Raw genomic sequence first — 21,934 nt, 5'->3', positions numbered from 1 at the left:
TCAATGAATATTAACATGCTCTTCATCTGTGATGAATTATGAAGAATATCCAAGTCCTTTAGAAGAGCATTCTGGTTTGGAATTAGTGCCAAAATCTCTTGCTGTGGGAAAAATAGTATTAAATATAGTCTTTAACATTTTAGTATGAAAAATCTCAAATGTATGTCAGAGAGAACAGTATAATAAATAAATCTTAAGTATCCATCACCCAACTTCAATAATTGTCAACTAATGGCCATTCTTTCAAATCTATCTCTCCCTCTCCCCATCCTGCTCCTCTTACCACTGGTGGATGATAAGAATTTTTCTTTTTTTTGTGAGACCGAGATTCGTTCTTGTTGCCCAGGCTGGAGTGCAATGGCATGTTCTCAGCTCACTGCAACCTCCACCTCCCAGATTCAAGCAATTCTCCTGCCTCAGCTTCCCAAATAGCTGGGATTACAGGCATGAGCCACCATGCCCAACTAATTTTGTGTTTTCAGTAGAGATGGGTTTCTCCATGTTGGTCAGGCTGGTCTCCAACTCCTGACCTCAGATGATCCACCTGCCTCAGCCTCCCAAAGTGCTGGGATTACAGGCGTGAGGAAAATTTTCAATTGCTTTTTGAGAAAACATGAAGAATTTCCAATGCTACAAACATTTATACTACAATATCTACTTGAGTCCTCTGAAGAAAAATTACCAGTTTAGAGTTTACTACAAATAAGAAAGTACTATTTTGTAAGGAGTTATATGCCATTGTTAGATGCATAAAAAAACCAAACTGTCAATATTTACTTCTAGAAATGTATCCTACAATTATGACTACACAAATCAGTAAGGATTTATGTACAAGGGTGTACCCTCTCTTATCTGCAATAAAAAATTATGTATTTCCACTAGTAAATTACAAATTATATTATGACATCCATGCAACAGAATGTTACACAGCTATCAACAAAAATGTGAGATCTATGTGACTGACAAGATGTTCAAACTGTAGAGTCAAATGAGAAAAGTAATTTGCCAAACAGTTTGTATCAGGTTCCATTTGTTTAAGGAAAGAAATAGGACATAATGCTTTTATATATATGTATATAACTGGTCTATGATATATAGGGATGTCTCATTTTACTGTGCTTCCCAGATATTGTGTTTTTTACAAACTGAAGGTTTTGGCAACTCTTTGTGAAGCAGGTCTACCAGCAGCATTTTTCCAACAGTACATGCTCACTTTGTGCCTCTACATCACATTTTGGTAATTCTTGTAACATTTCAAACTTTAAAAATTATTACGATATCTATTATGGTGATCTACGCCCAGTGCTCTTTGATTGAACTACTGTAATTGTTCTGGGGTGCCACAACTGCAACCATATCCAATAGTGAACTGAATTGTTAATTGTTGTGTGTTCTGACTGCTCCACCAACCAGCTATTTCCCAGTTTCTCTCCTTCTTTTTGGGCCTCCCTATTCCCAGTGATACAACAATATTGAAATTAGGCCAGTTAATAATGCTAGAATGGCCTCTAAGTGTTCAGGTGAAAAGAAGAATCATGTCTCTTCCTTTAAACCAAAAGCTAGAAATTACTAAGTTTAGAGAGGAAGGTATATCAAAAGACAAGCAAACCAAAAGCTAGGCCTCTTGTGCCAAACACCCAAGTTGTGAATGCAAAGGAAAAGTTCTTGAAGGAAATTTAAAGTGCTACTTCAGTGAATACACGAATGATGAGAAAGCAAAACAACCTTATTGTTGCTATGGGGAAAGTCTGAGTGGTCTGGATGGAAGATCAAACTAGCCACAACATTTCCCTTAAACCACATCCTAATCCACAGCAAGGGCCTAACTCTTTTCAAGTCTGTGAAGGCTGACAGAGGTGAGGAAGTTGCAGAAGAAAAACCTGAAGCTAGCAGAAGTTAGTTTGCAAGGTTTAAGGAAAGAAGCTGTTTTTATAACATAAAAAGTGCAAGGTGAAGCAGCAAAAAGTGCTGATAGAAAAGCTACAGCTACTCACCCAGAAGACATAGCTAGCTAAGATCACTGATGAAGGCGGCTATAGGAAACAACATATTTTCAATGTTAACAAAATAGCATTCTATTGGAAGAAGATGCCATCTCTAGGACTTTTGTAGTTGGAGAGGAGAAGGCAATGCCTGGCTTCAAAGCTTTAAAGGACAAGCTTTTGTTAGGCTCTTGTTAGAGGCTAATGCAGCTGGTGACTTGAAGTTGAAGCCAATGCTCAATGACCATTCTGAAAATCCCAGGGTCCTTAATTCTACTAAATCTGCATTGTCTCTGCTCTGTAAGTAGAACAAGAAAGCCTGGATGACAGCACATCTGTTAAAAGCATGGCTTACTGAATATTTTAAGCCCCTTGTTAAGACCTACTGCTCAGAAAAGATTCCTTTGAAAATATTACTGCTCATTGAAAATGTTCCCAGTTACCCAAGAGATCTGATGAAGATGCACAAGGAGATTAATGTTTTCATATTTGCTAACACAACATGTATTCTGCAGCTTGTGGATCAAAGAGTCATTTCAACTTTCAAGTCTTATTATTTAAGAAATAAATTTTGTAAGGCTGTAGCTGCCCTAGATAGTGATTTCTTTGATGGATCTGGGCAAAATAAATTGTAAACATCTTGAAAGACATTTATCATGCTAGACGTCAATAAGACTATTCATGATTCATAAGAGGAGTCAAAATACCAAAAACAGGAGTTTAGAAAAAACTGATTCAATTTTTAATCTCCTCATGGATGACTTTGAGGGGTCAAGACTTCAGTGGAGGAAGTGACTGATGTTGTGGTAGAAACAGCAAGAGAACTGGAATTAGAGGTGCAGCCTGAAGATGGGACTGAATTGCTGCAATCTCATTATAAAACGTGAATGGATCAGGAGATGCTTCTAATGGATGAGCAAAGAAAGTAGTTTCTTGAGATGGAATCTATTCCTGATGAAGACATTGTAAACATAGTTGAAATAACAATGAAGGATACAGAATACGACATAAACTTAGCTGATAAAAGCCATGACAAGGTTTGAGAAAAGTGACTACAATTTTGAAGTAAGTTCTACTGTGGGTAAAACGCTATGAAACAGCATCATATGCTACAGAGAAATCATTCATGAAAGGAAGAATCAACTGATGCGGCAAATTTCATTTTCTTATTTTAAGAAATTGCCACAGGCTTCTCAATCTTCAGTAATCACCATGCCGATCAGTCAGCCAGCAACTTCGAGACAAGACCCTCCACCAGCGAAAAGAGTACAACATGCTGAAGGTGCAGATGGTCGTCAACTTTTTTTTTTTTTTTTTAGCAATAAAGCATTTTTAAAATTACGGTCTGCTTTTTTTTTTTTTAAAGAAATAATGCTTTTTCACACTTACTAGACTACAGTATAGTGTAAACATAACTTTATATGCAGTGGAAATTCAAAATATTTGTGTGACTTGTGTTATTGCAGTTATTTGCTATTTTGCTGCGATCTGGATCCAAACTTGCAAAATCTCCAAAGTATACCTGTAATCAATATGGTAAATAGATACTTACCTGAAGTGTGGGTGCTTTGAGAGTTTTCTGAGAAAGTTCTGGAAGAGAGAGGACTCCACTATTATTTATTTGATGCATCTAAAGTAGAAGAAAGCCACAGATTATTTCAAAAAGCTGATTTCTCTCAGCATAGTATACTCAAAAATTGTCCTGGCAGAATGTAACCACTAAAAATTATATCCAAATTCCAACAATACATTTTAAAATAATTACCTGTTTTATCTTCTCCTCTTCTTCTTCCACTTCACTTGCCAGAATTTCAATTTTGTTCTTTAGCCTCTGAATATTCCCAGTCATTAACTCTGTAGTCTCTACCATTTTATCTATTTCTTCCTGAGTCAGAAAGAGGAAATAAACATTTTAAGTTAAACACATTATAATATTAAATCCTAACAGACATTGTTATACATACACATTTTGAAAAATACCTTGTATGTTAAAACATTTTTAGAAGCAACTGGTGAATTTACTTTTGTTTCTTTCGAAAAACAGACTTCTTGGAAAGTTGGTTTGTCAAGATATTAATGCATTATAAGGAAATCTAATTTTCCTGGACCAAGGATATACATGAAAACTTCCTCAAAACCTACCGATGCTGCTAGTGTCAGAGATACTGGAAGATCCAAGTGTAAATCTAGCAGAGCTCAGAACTGATGACAGCAAATACAGCAACCTTCCCTAAGCAGAATAAAACTTCATGTAACGGAGAATTCTGAATTGTTTTCATTTATTTAGGAACATTTGAGAGTCTGCTATTTTAATTTTCAAAAGGAAGTAATGTTGGGTATTAGAGCAGGGAAAATAATAAAAAAATGAAAAACACTTTCTCACATTAAAGGAATATATAATTTATAGGGGAAGATGCAAAGAAAATGAGAAATGAATAAAACAAGTATGGGAACAACATATCAAGGATGTGTTGTTTGCAGGCCAAGTATAAAATTAAAATTGGCAAGCTTCTAGGCTTCTAAAAGGTATTAAGTACGGCACTGCTTTCAAGTACAGTCCTAGCAACAGTCAATGATAACACTGCCTGTTGGCTTTGGGGAACAAATAAATAAGCCACACAGGAAATATACAGAAGTAACTCTGAAATCTTGTTCAGCAATAAGATTGATACTATATCTATGTCGTTCTCCAAATACTGGATGCAGAACTGTTGCTGGCAACTAGAGTAGTCGTCCTCAAGAAATACATTTTGGCTTCTAAATGACATTTTTTTTTTTTTTTTTTTTTTTTTTTTTAATAAAAGCGTAGCTGCAGGGGTCAGCAATTGTCCATGGGATATTTTTGTACAGTTCAAGAACTGAGTTGTTTTTACATTTTTAAAAGATTGGTCAAAACCTCAACAAACCAAAAGTATATGCAGCAAAATAGTTAACCATATGTGGTCCAAAAAGGCTAAAATGTTTATTGTCTGGCCTCTTCCTAAGAATGTGTTGATCCTTGAATGCCTAAGATTTTGGGACTGTGAGCTCTATTCACTTGAATCTAAACGCCATGGAGGAACAGACTTTTTAAATTTTTTATTATAGTAAATTTCAAACATATATAGTAAGAGAGAATGTTCTCATGAACATCCATATACATATCGGCCAGTTTCAATGATCAACTCATGGCCATCTTTTTTTTCTGAGATGAGTTTTACTCCTGTTGTCCAGGATAGAGTGCAATGGCACGATCTTGGCTCATTGCAACCTCTGCCTCCTGGGTTCAAGTGATTCTCCTGCCTCAACCTCCCCAGTAGCTGGGACTACAGGCACCTGCCACCACACCCAGCTAATTTTATTATTATTATTATTATTATTATTATTAGTAGTAGTAGTAGTAGCAGAGACACGATTTCATCATATTGGCCAACCTGGTCTTGAACTCCTGACCTTCGTTTATCCATATGCCTCGGCCTTCCACAGTGCTGGGATTACAGGTGTGAGCCACTGTGCCTGGCCTGTGGCCATCTTGTTATACCTTTAACTCCATCCACCTCTGCTTCCCTTGCACTATTTCAAATCCTAGAAATCCTTTTATCTATAAATATTTCAGTATATAGCTCTAATGGATTTAAAGACATATAAGACGGTAGTATCATTACTACACTTTTAAAAATCCCAATAAATTTCTTAATATGAAGCATATGGTTAGTGTTCACATTTTCAATTTTCTTATAAATTGGAGTTTTTCTATTTTGTTTTAATCAGGTTCCAAACTGTCAGGTTGATATGTCTAAGTCTCTTTTTGTCTTTAGGAGGCTTCCATTTCAATTTTTTTGGTTCCTTATAATTTATTTGTGGAGATTAGATAGTTTGCTCTGGGGAATTTCCTATGGGCTAAATTTTGTGAACTGCATTCCCTGTTGAATGAATTTTAATGTGTTCCTCAGCCCTGTATTTTCTGTGAATTGGTTGTTGGAGTTAACAGAGTGCTGTCCAATATAAATATAAAGCAAACCACATATATTAGTTTCCTGTGGCTGCTGTACCACTTACTTGGCTTAAAACAACAGAAACTCATTCTGTCATGGTTCTGGAGGACAGAAGTTCAAAATCGAGATTGTTGGCAGGGCTACAATCCCTCTGAAGACAAGAGAGGGGAATGCTTTCTTATCTTTTTTAGCTTTTGATAGCTGTCAGCATTCCTTGTAGCTGCATTGCTCTAGTTTCTGCCTTTGCCTTCCTATGGCTTTTTCTTTGTCTTGGTGCCTTCTCTTGTCATTTATAAGAACACTTGTCATTGGATTTAGGACCTACCCATGACAATCCAGGATGATTTCATCTTGAGATCCTTAATTTATCTGACAAGACCCTTTTCCTAGATTCAACCCACTACAAAGGGAATGTATAACAGCACTGAATGAGTAAAAGGGTTAAATATAGAGAGGGTTAAAATTTCTTATTATAAAATTTATTTTGTTTCATCCCTTTGGTTATCTTTGGGTATTACTACCATATTCATACTGTATCTTCTTTGAGGATTTTTTTTCTCAATTCCTTTTACAAATGTTTTTATGATTCTGAAAATTTTCTGCTTATGTTGTCTTCTATTTTTATCTGTTGTGTTTATTTGCTTTAGTGTTTCTTCTAACTTAGTAGTTTCCTTGCAGAAACTACTACCACCTTGTACTTACTAAATTGCAACTAAATCTACATACCTGAAAGTTTTTCTTTTATGTCTCATTCATTCCTGAATTCTGTACTTTCATTTATCAGTATTTCTAATTCTGATTTATAATGTTTCCCTTATATTTTCTATCATTTTTTCTGAATTTATTTCAGGTCACTTGAGAAATTAAGTTAATGTTCAGCTGTTCTAGGCGCAGGTCTTTTTGGCATGCTTTTGGTGTATGCAGGAATGTTATTTTTGGTCTTTATTGTCATATTTTCTTATACTAACTCTTATTCTGAAATCCTATGGATCCATTTTTATGATAAGATCAGGGAGTCTAAAAAATTATGCTTCAGCTGCTCTAATGCCGTCTTCCCAGAATCTCCAAGATGCTGTTTACCATTGTTGTTTCCCTGGCACTATTACTGAGTGAGAGCACAATGAAAATGTTAAATAAATAAAATTTCTTTTACTATTACAGGTTTTGGAAAATCATCACCAGCAATAACTCTAGGCTGCAGTGAGAAAAAGCAATGGCTCTGAGGTACAGAGGAGAAAACTAATGGTTACAGATAGAGTTTACAAACTGCTAATCCAAAGATCCTCTTATGCCAATGAAGAACTTTCCTGCTCCAAATGCCAGTGGTGCTTCTTCTGAGTGACTAACAAGCAAACCACAGACTATAATTATGCTTATGTCCTATGGAGGTCAAATTTCAGCTGGAGAACAGAAATGCTTCCCAGCATCATAAAAATCACACTACCATTATGACTTCAGAACACTCTTAACTGATGTGCATAAATAGTAAGTGTTAAAATTCTCCATTATCATGCTTTCAAACCTTTTAAAAAAACCTAAATAAAGGCCATCTAAGTGTTTAGGTGATGAAGCTAATGCCAATATTGAAAACATGCCCTAAAAAAGTAGGAACTTTGGGATGGAAATAAAATATAATATCACGCTTTGAATAAAGTGAGTCAGCCACCAAAAAATACCCACCCTATTAATTAAAAATACATATAGATTTATGCTCAGAAAACTGTTCCTTCAACTTTATTCTCAATCTTATGGAAAAATGGGAATGAATTATTTGTTACTTTTGAATTATTACAAATTATTGGGAATATGTTCCTTGCAGAAACTACTACCACCTTGTACTTACTAAATTGCAACTAAAATCTATGCACTACATCTACAAACTACTTCAAAATGTCTAAGGGATATGTGGGGTCTGACGTGTTTTAGTTTTTATAATTATCTAATAAGCTCCTTAAGGTTGCTGTTTCTTAGTTGTTCAGATATCCATTAATTAAAAGCTAGAAGTTAATCATGATAGATAAGGTTATCTCCCACTATCTTCCACAGAATGCCATACAGCTCAGTGATCAAGAATCGTGCACCAACATCAGAATGACAAAGTTAGCACCTCAACTTTAAGCAATTTGTCTAAGGTTCAGTTAGAAATAGCAGTATGTCTTTTTATCATGTTTGTAAAATGAGAATACTTTAGGTCATACTCTAAATTATGATTTATTGTGACGATTAAGGGATATAACTATAAAGTGCTTAGAACAGTGTCTGGGGTATAGGAAGTCATCAGTGCATATTAACTATAATGATAATTGTGTTTTCTTGCCATATACAGGTTAGAAAAACTTACATGTTTTAAAATTTCACGGTATTTGGTAATAAGTTCCTACAAATTGATAATTAAAAACACTAAGATAGTTCAGTTAAAGTCTGATAAAAAAAAATAGGACTGCTACTTATCTGCAAATATGTTAGAAATACTTTGACTTTGGAGGTGCTAAGTTCAGACAAATTTTTGCTTTAATGAAAAAAAAATTTAATGAAAAACCTGTTTCAAGATCTAGTAGTTACAACTGGAAGAACATCATCATAACTTAAAAAACTTTGGTCTTTTCTCCTTTCCCTAACTCTCTAATTATGGATTCCCTGTTCAAATTTCATACCTGCAGTAATGCCAGACTTTCTTCATTAGCTTTGTCTCGTGCCCTTTCCACATTCAGCAGACTTGACACATTAGCTAAATCTTCTGTCTTTTTGGGAGGAACTTTCAGAGTTTCACACAGTTGTAGCAATCTTAAGAATAAAATAAAAACGTATTTATTTTGTTCATTTTTGAGTATTATTATTATTTTAAAACAGTCCTCATTTTTTCTTGTCCTCATATTCTTAAGGGTACAATATTCTTTTATTACCACTGGGTAACTGTGCCAGTAAGTCTCCCCTTCAAAAAGCCCTGACAAATCATTTAGCCTTTCAATTTATTAAGGTCTACTGAAGGCTGGGTGCGGTGGTTCAGGCCTGTAATCCCAGCACTTTGGGAGGCCGAGGCGGGTGGATCACGAGGTCAACAGATCGAGACCATCCTGGTCAACACGGTGAAACCCCGTCTCTACTAAAACTACAAAAAATTAGCTGGGCATGGTGGCACACGCCTGTAGTCCCAGCTACTCAGGAGGCTGAGGCAGGAGAATTGCTTGAACCCGGGAGGCGGAGGTTGCAGTGAGCCGAGGTCGTGCCACTGGCGCCTGGTGACAGAGTGGGACTCTGTCTAAAAAAAAAAAAAAAAAAAGATTTACCGCAAATGAAGGGATACTGAAGCTACTTTACTAAAAGAAAGTTTTCCATTTTACACATTTGACAATTTATATACATTTTAAAACCAAAATTTCCTTGTATCATACAGATGTTTTCTAAACTATTACAGGACATGAGTCTATTATTTATTGTGAATTGTTGGTTAAGGGACAGAACACTAGTCTAGAAGTCTTAACTATGACCCTGGACTCCAAATCTCAATTATTTTAGAGAATGTGATCAAAAATAGAGAAGATTTACATGAGTTATTCTAATGATTTCAAAGAAAACTGAGTTCTATAGAGTTTAAGGCAAATAAAACACTAAGATTAAAGTGCATTGCTCAAAAGTACTATAAACATGAATATTTAACATTAAAGTTAAAAAATTCTTTTACAAATTTGAGTTGATTTGATCACCAGTAGAAACATCTATTCTGTCATCACATCTGGCAGACTGCAAAATAGCCTTCCCAGATTTGATTCTTGAATTTTATGAGGAAAAGCTAAATTTGATTCCTTTTATAATACCAGCATCTCTGGGTTCTAAAAAGTTCTACTACTTAACATTTGAAGAAATCTGAACAATAGGGGAACCCACTAGCCTACATTTGGGATCCTGTTAAAATCTTAATTGAAAAAAAATCTTTTATTTTAGGTTCAGGAGTACATATGCAGGTTTGTTATGTAGGCAAATGTGGGGCTTTGGTGTACAGGTTATTTCTTCACCCAGATAATAAGCATAGTACCTGACATGTACTTCCTCAACCCTCACTCTCCTCCCTCAAGTAGGCCCTGGTATCTGTTGTTCCCTTCTTTGTGTCCATATGTACTCAATGTTTAGCTCGCACTTGTGAGAACATGCCCTATGTGGTTTTCTGTTTCTGTATTAGTTTGCTTAGGATAACGACCTCTAGCTCCAACCATGTTGCTGCAAAGGACATGATCTCGTTCTTTTATGGCTGCATAGTATTCCAGCTGATTCCATGTCTTTGCAATTGTGAATAGTTCTGTGGTGAACATAAGTGTGAATATGTCTTTATCGTAGAACGATTTATATTCCTTCAGGTATATACCCCATAATGGGATTGCTGGGTTGGATGATAGCTCTGTTTTAAGTTCTTTGTGAATCTGCCAAACTGCTTTCCACAATGGTTGAACTAATTTACATTTCCACTAGCAGTGTATAAGCATTCCTTTTTCTCAGCAACCTCACTAGTATCTGTTACTTTTTGACTTTTTAGTAACAGCCATTCTAAGTGCTGTAAGATGGTATTTCATTGCGGTTTTCATTTGCATTTCTCTAGTAATTAGTGATGTTGAGAGCATTTTTTCATGTTTGTTGGCCACATATATGTTTTCTTTTGAAAAGTGTCTGGTCATGTCTTTTGCCCACATTCTAATAGGATTGTTGGTTTTTTGCTTGCTAATTTAAGTTCCTTATAGAGTCTTGATAAGGACCTTTGTTAAATGCTTAGTTTGCAAATAAAATTTTTATGTTTGTAAAGAAAAAAGTAGGCAGCAAAACCCCACAAATCATAACTCTCATTAAACTGTTAAGACAACCTCTAGTTGTTCAGAAATATCATTAGGCATTTAAAAACTTACCCTAAGAGGGGTAAGTTTTTTATTTTCTTAACTAAAATCTTTTATTTATGAAGTTTCTTCTATATGTTTATTAAATCAATTATGTGGAAGTGTCATTCACTACTCCAAATGTTCTAAATGGCCGTTAGATTTCCAGGAGTCTCACTAACTCTTAGAAACTAAAACCATGCCTTGAATATATCCTACTATATCAGCAACATTTAATCACCACTTATAACACTGTTTCTATAGGACAGACTTTCCCAAAGTATGTTCCTTTAGAATTACAGTGGCAGCAGTTTTATTTGCCTAGCAAACCTGTCTGTGTAATCATGGGGCTAGGTATATAATCAAGTTTATATCAATCATACCCATGGTAGCTCTTGTCACAAAATCACACCAAGGATAGGTGTATATCATCTAAGTTTGGCCAATCAGAAACCATTTCCTAGAATTTTCTATCTGAAGGTAAGAGGATAAGAGTTTTCTTTTTCCTCTTTCTTCACAAGGCTAAAATGATATATATAAGAAGCTATATATGACTATAGTTGTAATCTAGTAAGAACAACTGAAAACTAAAAAAAAAGAAAATAATGAAGCCAACATTTAGTCAAAAGCAGAGATAAGACTAATATATGAAAATGAGTTCCCAGAAATATCAACTTGGGAGATGCTAGGTTAAAGAAAATGAAACAGATTTATTTAGTGCAGGGATGCTTAAAAGCTAATGTACCCAAATATAATTCACCACAGGTTACTTTTATCCATAGAGTATCTGTGAGAACAAGCGTTTCAAATATACTTGGAGAAACACTGCTACAGAAGAATGTATTCAGACTTCCAATAAGGATCAGTTTGCTAATGCTGTACTTTGCTGTATCTGTAGAAATAACTGTATGTTGGGTATGATTACTTTGTGACTTGCTTTGTGAAAGCAAGTTGTGAAAGTAAAAATAAGGAGGAAATAGGCCTTGAAATATATCTCTCCATAGCTGCTACATGATGAAGAGACTATCTATTTGTTGAATATAATTTTTCCAATGAACCAAGGTTATCACTATGAACAACTATTATGTAATGTAATATTTTCATTCACACACTAAACAGTATTTGTCCTATATTAAAAAAATCCTAAATAGCTACATTTTCATTAAACTTATATTTGCTCATTTATTATCTTTTAAATATCCTCCTCCTTCTTTAATCATAGGCTGCTGAACCTTTAAGCAATTTCAAGCCTGCTTTTAGCAGTCTTTGTTTAATCTGTTCAACCTTTCTCAACAAACTCTCATCCCACCCAATCCATCCCATTCACTCTTTCTACTTGGCTACTTTGGGTTGAAAATTATATTTAAAGAAAAAGTAAACAGAATTTGTGCTCAAAGGAATTCCCTAAAATAGGTCATAAACATTTCTAGGGAAACTTGAAACTGAGAAGCAGAACATTTTCTTATGAAAAGAAAAAGTTATGTAAATACTGCAGAAAAGTAATTATTAAAAATTGCGGGCAGTTGTATGCCTTTTAAGAACTCTTGAAAAGAAAGTTCCATGGGTGATTTACCATAAGGTGAAGAACAATAATATCTTAGAAATTTATACAAAGTACAAATTTGACAATATGAAATGAAGGAAAAACACTGCAATAGGATAAATATCAGATAAGAGTGGTGAACTATTAACTTCAGATTATTAAAAATGAAGTTGAAGGGAGTTCAAGTGGACAAAATTGTTCTCAAATTCTGATACAGAAGATTGAACTGTGGAGACAGAATTTTTTGATTTTCAGGTTTTGTTGTGGTTGTTGTTAAGTTCCCTGAAACTTATTTGAGAAACATGTGCAGCAGCAGTTTAGAAAAGAATACATATTTCTAAGCTGTTCACCTTCTTTAAAAACAAAAAACAAACAAACAAAAAAAATGGGCCGGGCACAGTGGCTCATGCCTGTAATCTCAGCACTTTGGGAGGCTGAGGTGGGTGGATCACAAGGTGAGGAGTTCAAGACCAGCCTGATCAACATAGTGAAACCCTAACTCTACTAAAAATACAAAGGATTAGCTGAGCATGGTGGTGGGCACCTATAACCTCAGCTACTCTGGAGGCTGAGGAAGGAGAATTGCTTGAACCCAGGAAGCTGAGGTTGTAGTAAGCCAAGATAACACCACTGCACTCTAGCCTGGGTGACAGTGAGAGACTCCATCTCAAAACAACAACAACAACAACAACAACAACAAACACACAAAAATCTTGCCTTCCACAAGTGTCTGTTTGGCAACACAGGAAGAAGTCAGGTTTTTAAAAATTATGTTTTAATCATTTTAATTATGCTACAGTATTACCTTGTCTTTAGGACGTTGAGATGGTATTGTATTTCTTCTTTTTCTTTAATACTCTTACTCAAAATTGTTCTAGAAAAGAAAAGGTGGAATAAATAGTAGTCTGAAACACAAATAAACATGCTCTGTCTCCTTTTCTCTCTGATTTCTCTCAAGTGCGCCTCCCCACTAGCCAGACAGAATCAATCACTTTTCCTTTCATGTTAAAGACACTTTAAAAAGAGGTACAATAAAAAAATCTACTTATATATATATTTTGCTACACTGTACTGTAATAGTTTATATGCCTGGCTCTTCTGACAGACTTTAGCTCCACAATGGCAGAGTTCTGTCTTATTTTCTTTGTATCCCTTCCAGTGTGGTAGCTTCTATATAAAGTGTCACTTGAACTCATCTTTTTCCTAAAGAATCCCTATTGACATAAGTTAAAATTTTACTGATAGCAAGTCACGCCACAAACTCTTGCTTTTATTTCACCAATGGAATTCCAAGTTTCTAAAATTAACAAAGACTTTTCTGCTGAAGGCAAATGCCACCACATTAATTATATCTTCTTCTAAAACAGAAATGTACTCTGTTACCTTAAAATAGCAATATTTAAAAGGATAATATCCATAGGAAACACCTAACTGGGAACTAAAACAATGAAATGGAAAAATGTTATACTTACATTATTACTGATTCCATCATAGTTTGCAAATGGTCTCTGCTACTCTTTGAAAGAGGTTGCCAAGTTTTTCTCTTGCTGGATGCTATCTTTACCTGTTTTAGGTTAGTGTGCTTTGTTTGTCCTGTTATTGGTAATAGAACAGGCTCTGATTAATCAAGATGTTTTACATGTTTTTGCTTAAAAACTGAATTTTTTAATCTAAAAAAGCTTATGAAATTATGAGAACAAAATATTATAAAGCTGTATAAACTGTTTAATTTACTTTTTATCACACAGCTATAATATCCCAGGTGTTGAATATGAATATGCTTTCTATTGATAAGTTAACGGAAATACTACCAAGTGATAATAGAAACAATTTTAAATGAAGAATCAAGCCTAATTACGAAAAGTTTCATTCTCAGAAATGGCCTAAAATCTTTAAAAATTTCATTGAAAGGACCAGAAAACTATTTTCCAAATGTTGGATGGCAACTGGAACAAAACAGATTAATCAAACCACAAATACATAGTGTCGACTATACTGTTGGTACTGTTCTCCTTATTAGGGATTAAAAAAAGAAGAAATAGTATTGGATCTCATGAAAATCAGTATTGGAGAGAAGGGATATTGAACAAATTATAGGTGCGCAAAGCATACAAAAGGAAAAAAAAGTACTGTATGCTATGGGAGTATAAAACCAGAGGACCAAACTTAGTGCCGGCTGAGGAGACATAGAGAATCTTTCCAACAAACACTAACGTTTAACCAAAGACAACTACTCCAAACTAGTTTACTCAAAACAAATTTATAATAATGGTTCCAAACTAATCGTATAGAACAGAAGGCATATTTGTCTTGAAGAACAAGCAGTGGATTTGTCTTTATAAAATAGATCAGTAATAATTCAGGCTGTGGGCCTGAATTTCGCTAGTTCCCATCAACTCAGTGGCATTGAAGCCTGCACAGTATTTTGCCAGAGGTGCTAACTAAAATTTCAGTTGACCAAAATAACTGACTAACCACTACTATGTATTCTTACAAAAATGCTAATGTAGCTATTACTATCTTTTGCAGAATTCATAAACAAGATGCTGAAATTTTTTTCAAGAATATAGATAGCTTGATAAAGAAGCAAGTTAAACAAGGCAATAGAAAAGAAATACCTTCAGAAGGCAGATCTTTCAGATGATTTTTATTTCTTTTCACTGTGTTTCTAATCTAGAGGGAAAAACACATGCATAAACATAAAACAGAATTAAACATCAGATAAAAAGAAACTGTTTTTACAATAATTTGTTATATATGTCAGAGCATTCATACAATTTCTAGCAGATGGAAAAAAATGTATGTTGCTACTTCTACAGAAAGATGGTGTATGTTTATCACAGGCAGAGGATATACTAAAGCAATTCTTGACAATGCTGATAATAACAGAATTTTATACAGTGTCAAAGAATGTTTTAAATGAATCATTGCTCACTTTGCCTATGAAATAATGTTACATACTTTACCTCCAAAACATTATAGGCATTGCCTAGTGAGTAGACTAAAACATGAAAATTTTTTTGATTAATCCATTAATTCTTTTAAAAGAGAGGGTCAAAATTGTGGCAGAAAGAAGCTAATTCCTCCCAAACTATTTGTCCTCTGTGTTAATAAAAATCTCCACCAAATGACAAATTCTCTCACCTTTTAACATTTAATTGCTGTAAGAATTTGTAAACTTCATTTCTAATCTTCCCATTAAATACCTTAGCACTGCCCTATAAACCCTCTCTTCCTCAAAGAATTCTATGGTCAATGGTTATTTTTAGAAATTGCTGTAAACCACTGTTTTTATTTTATTTTTAGAAATTGCAGTAAACAATTATTTATTAGAACTTTGCAAATCATGTTGCAAAAGCTCTTATACAATGATATGAACTGCTATAATTTGTAGTACCACTGACCCTGTTTTCATAGAGTAGATAATATTTCCAACTGAAGAGTTTTTCTTTTTCTTTTTTTTTTTTTTTTTTTGAGACAGAGTCTCACTCTGTTGCCCAGGCTGGATTGCAGTGGCAGAATCTTGGCTCACTGCAACTTCTGCTTCCTGGGTTCAAATAAATCTCATGACTCAGCCTCCGAGTAGCTGGGACTACAGGTGCACATCATCACACCTAGCTAATTTTTGTATTTTTAGTTGAGGTGGGGTTTTACCATGTTAGCCAGGCTGGTCTGGAACTCCTGGCCTCAAGTGATCAGCCCACCTTAGCCTCCCAAATTGCTCAGATTACAAGCATGAGCCACAGTGCCTGGCCCCAGTCGAAGAGTTCTAAATGAGAAACTTAATATTTTCATTACCTTTTTCTCTGACAACACCACTTCCTCATTATCCTTTTTTCTCTTTGGATTTCTTTTTAACTGTTGAGAGTTTTTCTTGGAAGCACCTGCTTTACCAGACATCTTGATCTAAATACAGTGCTTAAAAACAAACAAACAAACAAAAAAACCTGTAAAGATGAAAAGAATACAAAAAAAGCTAAAGCCTTGCACAATGTTTTGTTTAAAAATCTTCCCTATACAGGTTCTAAATTCTCTTTTTTTAAAAAGAAAATTGTAATGAAAGTTTGGGATTTAAGCATAGGATTGTATGCTTTTAAACAAACATATTTTAAAACAAATAATTTTGACTCTTGTCAGAGTAAGAATATCTAATTCAATTTCATTCCTAGAAATTAACTTCCATATGCATGGATTTTAGAAAATAATTTAAAAATGTTTTTGCACTTTTTATTTTAAACTCTATCGTATGATAACATCATTTCCATGTTTAAATCCAAGGAAACAGAAATATCAAGTGGTCGCAGATAATATCACTTCAAGGAGTAAAACCTAGGTCTTGTTACTTTAAGTAATAAATTTACCATTACTCAATTTTTGCCAAAAATGGAAGGAGACACTTTTTAGGATTATATTGTCAATCTATTTTGCGGAAATTCATGTGTTAGTCTGACAGTACTAAGAATGTAAACTGCAATCTTATCTGGGCTATGTGCATTTTACTAAGAGTACAGAAATAAATGTACTGATTACACCGCCCTCCCACAAATTACAAAACAGATATGGGATTGGAAACGGGGATGTTGATAAAATTTAGAGTAACTCATTTTCCCTCTTTTATTACCAAATCCATTTCTGATAAGAGGAACAGAGGAATGAGATGCTTATTCTTGCATTAGACCATAAGAAACAGCTGGAAGTTAGGTACAGTATACAAGGAAATATGTATATGCACATATTAGCTATATATGCCTAAAAATATATATATGCCCACATAAATATTTATACACATATTAGCCATAGCTAGATATACAGATACATTATTCATCATTCCTTCTCTAAACAGTCAGAATTACCATACTGATACAGTTTAAATATATGTGCAGATTTAGAGAGAGACAACATAGAGGGTACTCTGGATAAATCTATACTCTCAAATTTTAAAAGCTTCAAGCTCCCCTCCACCCACTGCCAGTAAGACTGGAAAAAAAAAAAGTGGGAAAGAAAGATCACAAACTACATTTAGCAACCACATATCAGACCAGTTACAAAAAGCAGTGGAAGTCAAAATATCACCTTACCCTGCTCTTGAACAATGTGATCCTTACCATACACTCATTCTCTATCTTGTGTTCAATTTCTAAAATGCCTAATTCCTTCGACTTGACATCTACACCCTCATACTTCCCCTACTTAAAAAACGCATGACAGAATTTCACTTGTAGGTCTCTCCTAGAACGGTTGTTCACCGAATAAAAGAACCCAGGTGAGGCGGCAAGGGATAGCTGAGATTTTAGATTAAAAATGGTACACATGGCCGGGTGCGGTGGCTCACGCTTGTAATCCCAGCACTTTGGAGGCTGAGGCGGGTGGATCACGAGGTCAGGAGTTCAAGACCAGCCTGACCAACACGGTGAAACCCTGTCTCTAAAAAAATAAATAAATAAATAATATAAAAAAAACCCAAAAAACAACAATAAAAAAAATGGTACACATTCCTTCTCACGGTTGTTAATAAGAAGTAAGGTCTATTTTTCCTTGTCCTAAATCTTGGCAAACTCTGCAGCTGTTTGAGCAACAGAAAAATAGTAAAAGTGATTCTGTTCTAGTTTATTGGCTTAGACATGAAGAGACTGGCAACTTTGACTTCCTCTTGCTTGGAAACGCTTGCTCCTTTTTTTCCTTTTTTTTTCTTTGTTTGCAATGGAGTTTTGCACTGTTGCCTGAGCTGGAGCGCAGTGGCAGAGTCTCGGCTCACTGCAACCTCCGCCTCCCAGGTTCAAGAGATTCTCCTGCCTCAGCCTCCCAAGTAGCTGGGATTACAGGATTTTGTGTTCTTGTAGAGATGGAGTTTCACTTTGTTGGCCAGGCCAATGTTGAACTCCTGACCTCAAGTGATTTGCCCGCCTTGGCCTTCCAAAGTGCTAGGATTACAGGCATGAGCCACCACACCCGGCCAACGCTGGCTCTTATAACCCAGCCACCACCATATGAGGAAGGCCAGTATGGAGAGGAACTGAAACACTAGGCAAGTCTTAGCTGAGCTCCCAGCCAACAGCCAGCACCAACTTGCCAGTCTGGTACATGCACCTAAGTCAATATGCTGCAGCCCACACTGCGTGGACAAGACATGGGCAGGCCCTGCCTAGTTCCTCCCAATCCCAAATTTTGGAACAAGTTAAGTGAGTAAAAAATTTACCCCAATACCTTCTGTGTCACATTCAAACTCTTTACCATGCCATTTTCAGTCCTTAACAACCTAACTCTGCCTACCTTTTCATACTTATCTCCTACTACTCCATAGTCAAATCTCCCTCTCTAGCTAGATTTGATGATTTCCTAAACACACTTTGGGTAATTCTACCTCCCAAACATATACTATACCTTCTACCTGAGCAGCTCTGTCCTGTCTCTGCCCACCCTCTCAGATCATGAGGCACCTCCTTGTCAAAGTCTTCTTAACTATTCTACCTCATTTCTAAGTCTATAGGCTTTTATGGTCAGTCTCATTTGGCATTTATTTATTATTTGATTCCATTAATCATTTTCTTCTTGATATTCTTTATTAAATAACATGTAATTTAGTGCTACTCCAAATCTCATTCAAACTGTTTGCCATAATCCTTTCAAATGTGGAAACTGAAGGTAATCATTTAAAAACTTTTATAGCAATTTGGCAGAGTGACTTTATGCACATTGAACCTAAATATAAAATAATTAGTCTTGTCTTTGCCACATCATTTTTCTACTAATTAGTATTTTTTTTTAAAAATAAACCTTTTTAGAACAGTTTTAGATTTACATAAAATTGAGCAAAACAAACAAAGTTCTTATATAATCCCTGCCCTCCCTCACCCCCTACAATCTCTACTATCAACATCACACACCAACTATCAACATCACACACCAAAGTGGTGCATTTGCTGTAATTGTTGACACATCGTATTACTCAATACCCATTGTTTACATCAGAGTTCTCTCCTGGCATTACGCCAGGAGGGAGTTTGACTAATAATTCATTTTTAATTGCATTTTACACAAGTATCAGTTATGACTTATTAGAAATAAAAAGCAAAACTGGTCTTTCACCACAGTTTGAGAAGTACTGTTAACACTGACACCTACTTGAGGCACTACCTTAGCGCCAAGTTTCTCAACCTCAGCACTATTTACATTTTAAATGGGATCATTCTTTGTTAAAGAGTCTGTGCTGTGTATTGTAGGACGTTTAGCAGCATACGTGGATCTACCTAGACTGCCAGATGCTAGAATCCCTCCAACCCCTGAGTAGAGCCAACCAAAATTGTTTCTAGACATTGCAAAATGTCCCCTGGTCAAATCAACCCAGATTGAGAACACTACCACATGGTTATGAGCAGTTCTGCAATGAAAGTAAATTGTTCCGCCGGCATAGTGGCTCATGCCTGTAATCCCAGCACTTTGGGAGGCCGAGGTGCGCAGATCACAAGGTCAAGAGATCGAGACCATCCTGGCCAACATGGTGAAACCCCATCTCTACTAAAAACATAGAAAAATTCGCCCAGTGTGGTGGTGCGCGCATGTAGTCCCAGCCACTCAGGAGCCTGAGGCGGAAGAATCACTTGAACCAGGGAGGCGGAGGTTGTAGTGAACCGTGATTGCACCACTGCACTCCCGCCTGGTGACAGAGGGAGACTTCGTCTCAAAAAAAAAAGAAAGTAAATAAGTAAATTGTCCAAGCTCCAAATCTAGCCCTGATACTTAATTAACTGTATATCTTTAGGCAAGTAAATTAGCAGAGTTTCCCCATTAGTAAAATGATTAATAAAAGAAATAACATTAAAGCCTTTTGTAAAGCAAAAGTGATTTAACAAAGAATATATAAATCACCTAGAACAGTATTGAGACATAGTAAGCATTCAATAAACAAAGACATCGTTTCTATCACTTCTGGGCAACTTGCAGTGCATATAAAAATGAATAGACATTTTGTCTCATTCTTAGATCCAAGGGAAATCATTGCTTAGTGATACTGCATAGGTAGGGACAAACATGAAAATAATTACCATACGTGCTATATTTATAAATGCTATAAAAGAGACAAGTGAGAGAATGACTATCTTAAACTGGTTTGTGCATTTGGGTGGAAATGTACAGGTATAACTCTTTTTATTGTGTTTCACTTGATTAGACCTCACAGACATTGAATTTTGTTGTTGTCTTACAAACTAAAGGTTTGTGGCAAGCCTGCATTGAGCAACTATATCGATGTCATTTTTCTAACAGATTGTGCTCACTTCATGTTTGTGTCATATTTTGATAATTCTCACAATATTTCAAACCTTCTCATTATTATATCTATTATGGTGATTAATGTTACTAATGTAATTGTTTTGGGGCACTATAAACCATGCCAATATCAGAGAACTTAATAGGTAAATGTTGTGTGTGTTCTGATTGCTCCACTAACTGCCTGTTCCCTGCCTCTTTCCCTCTCCTTAGGCCTCTCTGTTCCTTGAGACACAACAATATTGAAATTAAGCCAATTAATAATCCCACAATGGCCTCTAACTGTTCAAGTGAAAGGAAAAATCACATTATCTCTCATTTTAAATTAAAAGCTAGAAATGATTAAGCACAGTGAGGTAAGCACGTCAAAAGCCAGGACAGGCTGAAAGCTGGGCCAGTTAGCCAAGTTGTGAATGTAAAGGAAAAGTTCTTGAAGGAAATTCAAAGTGCTATTCCAGTGAAGACATGAATGATAAGAAAGCAAAACAGCCTTATTACTGACAGGAAGAAAGTCTGAGTGGTCTGGGATTGATGATCAAACTAACCACCACATTTCCTTAAACCAAAGACGAATCCATGGCGAGGTCTTAATTCACTTCAATTCTATGAACACTGAGAGAGGTGAGGAAGTTGCAGCAAAAGAGCTTGAAGATAGCAGAGGTTGGTTCCTGAGGTTTAAGGAAATAAGCCACCTCCATAACATGAAAGTACAAAGTGAAGCAGCAAGTTATCCACTTCTAGGTAAGATAACTGATGAAGGTGGCTACACTAAACAACAGATTTTCAATGAAGACAAACAGTCTTCTATTGGAAGATGCTGTCTAGGACTTGCATAGCTAGAAAGAAGTCACTGCATAGCTTCAAAGCTTCAAAAGCTGTCTTTTGAAGCTGAGTCTCTTGTTAGGGGCTAATGGGGTTGTTGACTTGAAGTCAATGCTCATTGACCATTTTGAAAAATCTTAGGGCCCTTAACTCTTTTAAATCTGCTCTGTCTGTGCTCTGGAAATGGGAGAACAAAGCCTGGGTGACAGTATATTTGTTTACAGGATAGTTTACTGAGGAGTTAAAGCTATTAACTCTAGGTCTTTTTTTAAAAGACCTAAAGCTCATTAAAAAAAGATTTCTTTCAAAATATTACTGCTCACTGACCATGTACTTGGCCACCCAAGAGCTCTGATAGAGATGTACAAGGAGTTTAATGCTATTTCCATGTCTGCTAACACTACATCCATTCTGTAGCACATGAATCAAAGAATAATTTTGACTTTCAAGTTTTATTACTTAAGAAATACATTTTGTAAAGCTATAGCT

General features: G+C 35.5%; 1 protein-coding gene across 1 annotated transcript in view; it reads right to left on the bottom strand.

Moving 5' to 3' along the window:
- Positions 1 to 21,934, bottom strand: part of CENPQ (centromere protein Q) — a 31,628-nt gene that overhangs the window by 7,612 nt on the left and 2,082 nt on the right. Inside the window, exons 2-9 of the mRNA XM_017542755.2 lie at positions 16,157 to 16,276; positions 14,977 to 15,031; positions 13,831 to 13,951; positions 13,164 to 13,232; positions 8,611 to 8,740; positions 3,748 to 3,867; positions 3,535 to 3,612; positions 1 to 101 (exon numbers count right to left, since the gene is read on the bottom strand). Coding sequence (XP_017398244.2) covers positions 1 to 101; positions 3,535 to 3,612; positions 3,748 to 3,867; positions 8,611 to 8,740; positions 13,164 to 13,232; positions 13,831 to 13,951; positions 14,977 to 15,031; positions 16,157 to 16,258 — 776 coding nt within the window. The 5' untranslated portion in view covers positions 16,259 to 16,276. The remainder of the gene's footprint in view (positions 102 to 3,534; positions 3,613 to 3,747; positions 3,868 to 8,610; positions 8,741 to 13,163; positions 13,233 to 13,830; positions 13,952 to 14,976; positions 15,032 to 16,156; positions 16,277 to 21,934) is intronic.

Source organism: Cebus imitator, unplaced genomic scaffold (assembly GCF_001604975.1).
Source record: "Cebus imitator isolate Cc_AM_T3 unplaced genomic scaffold, Cebus_imitator-1.0 Scaffold147, whole genome shotgun sequence".
Lineage (NCBI taxonomy): Eukaryota > Metazoa > Chordata > Mammalia > Primates > Cebidae > Cebus > Cebus imitator.
The sequence above is the reverse complement of the archived record's forward strand: the minus strand, read 5'-3'. Positions and strand labels throughout refer to the sequence as shown.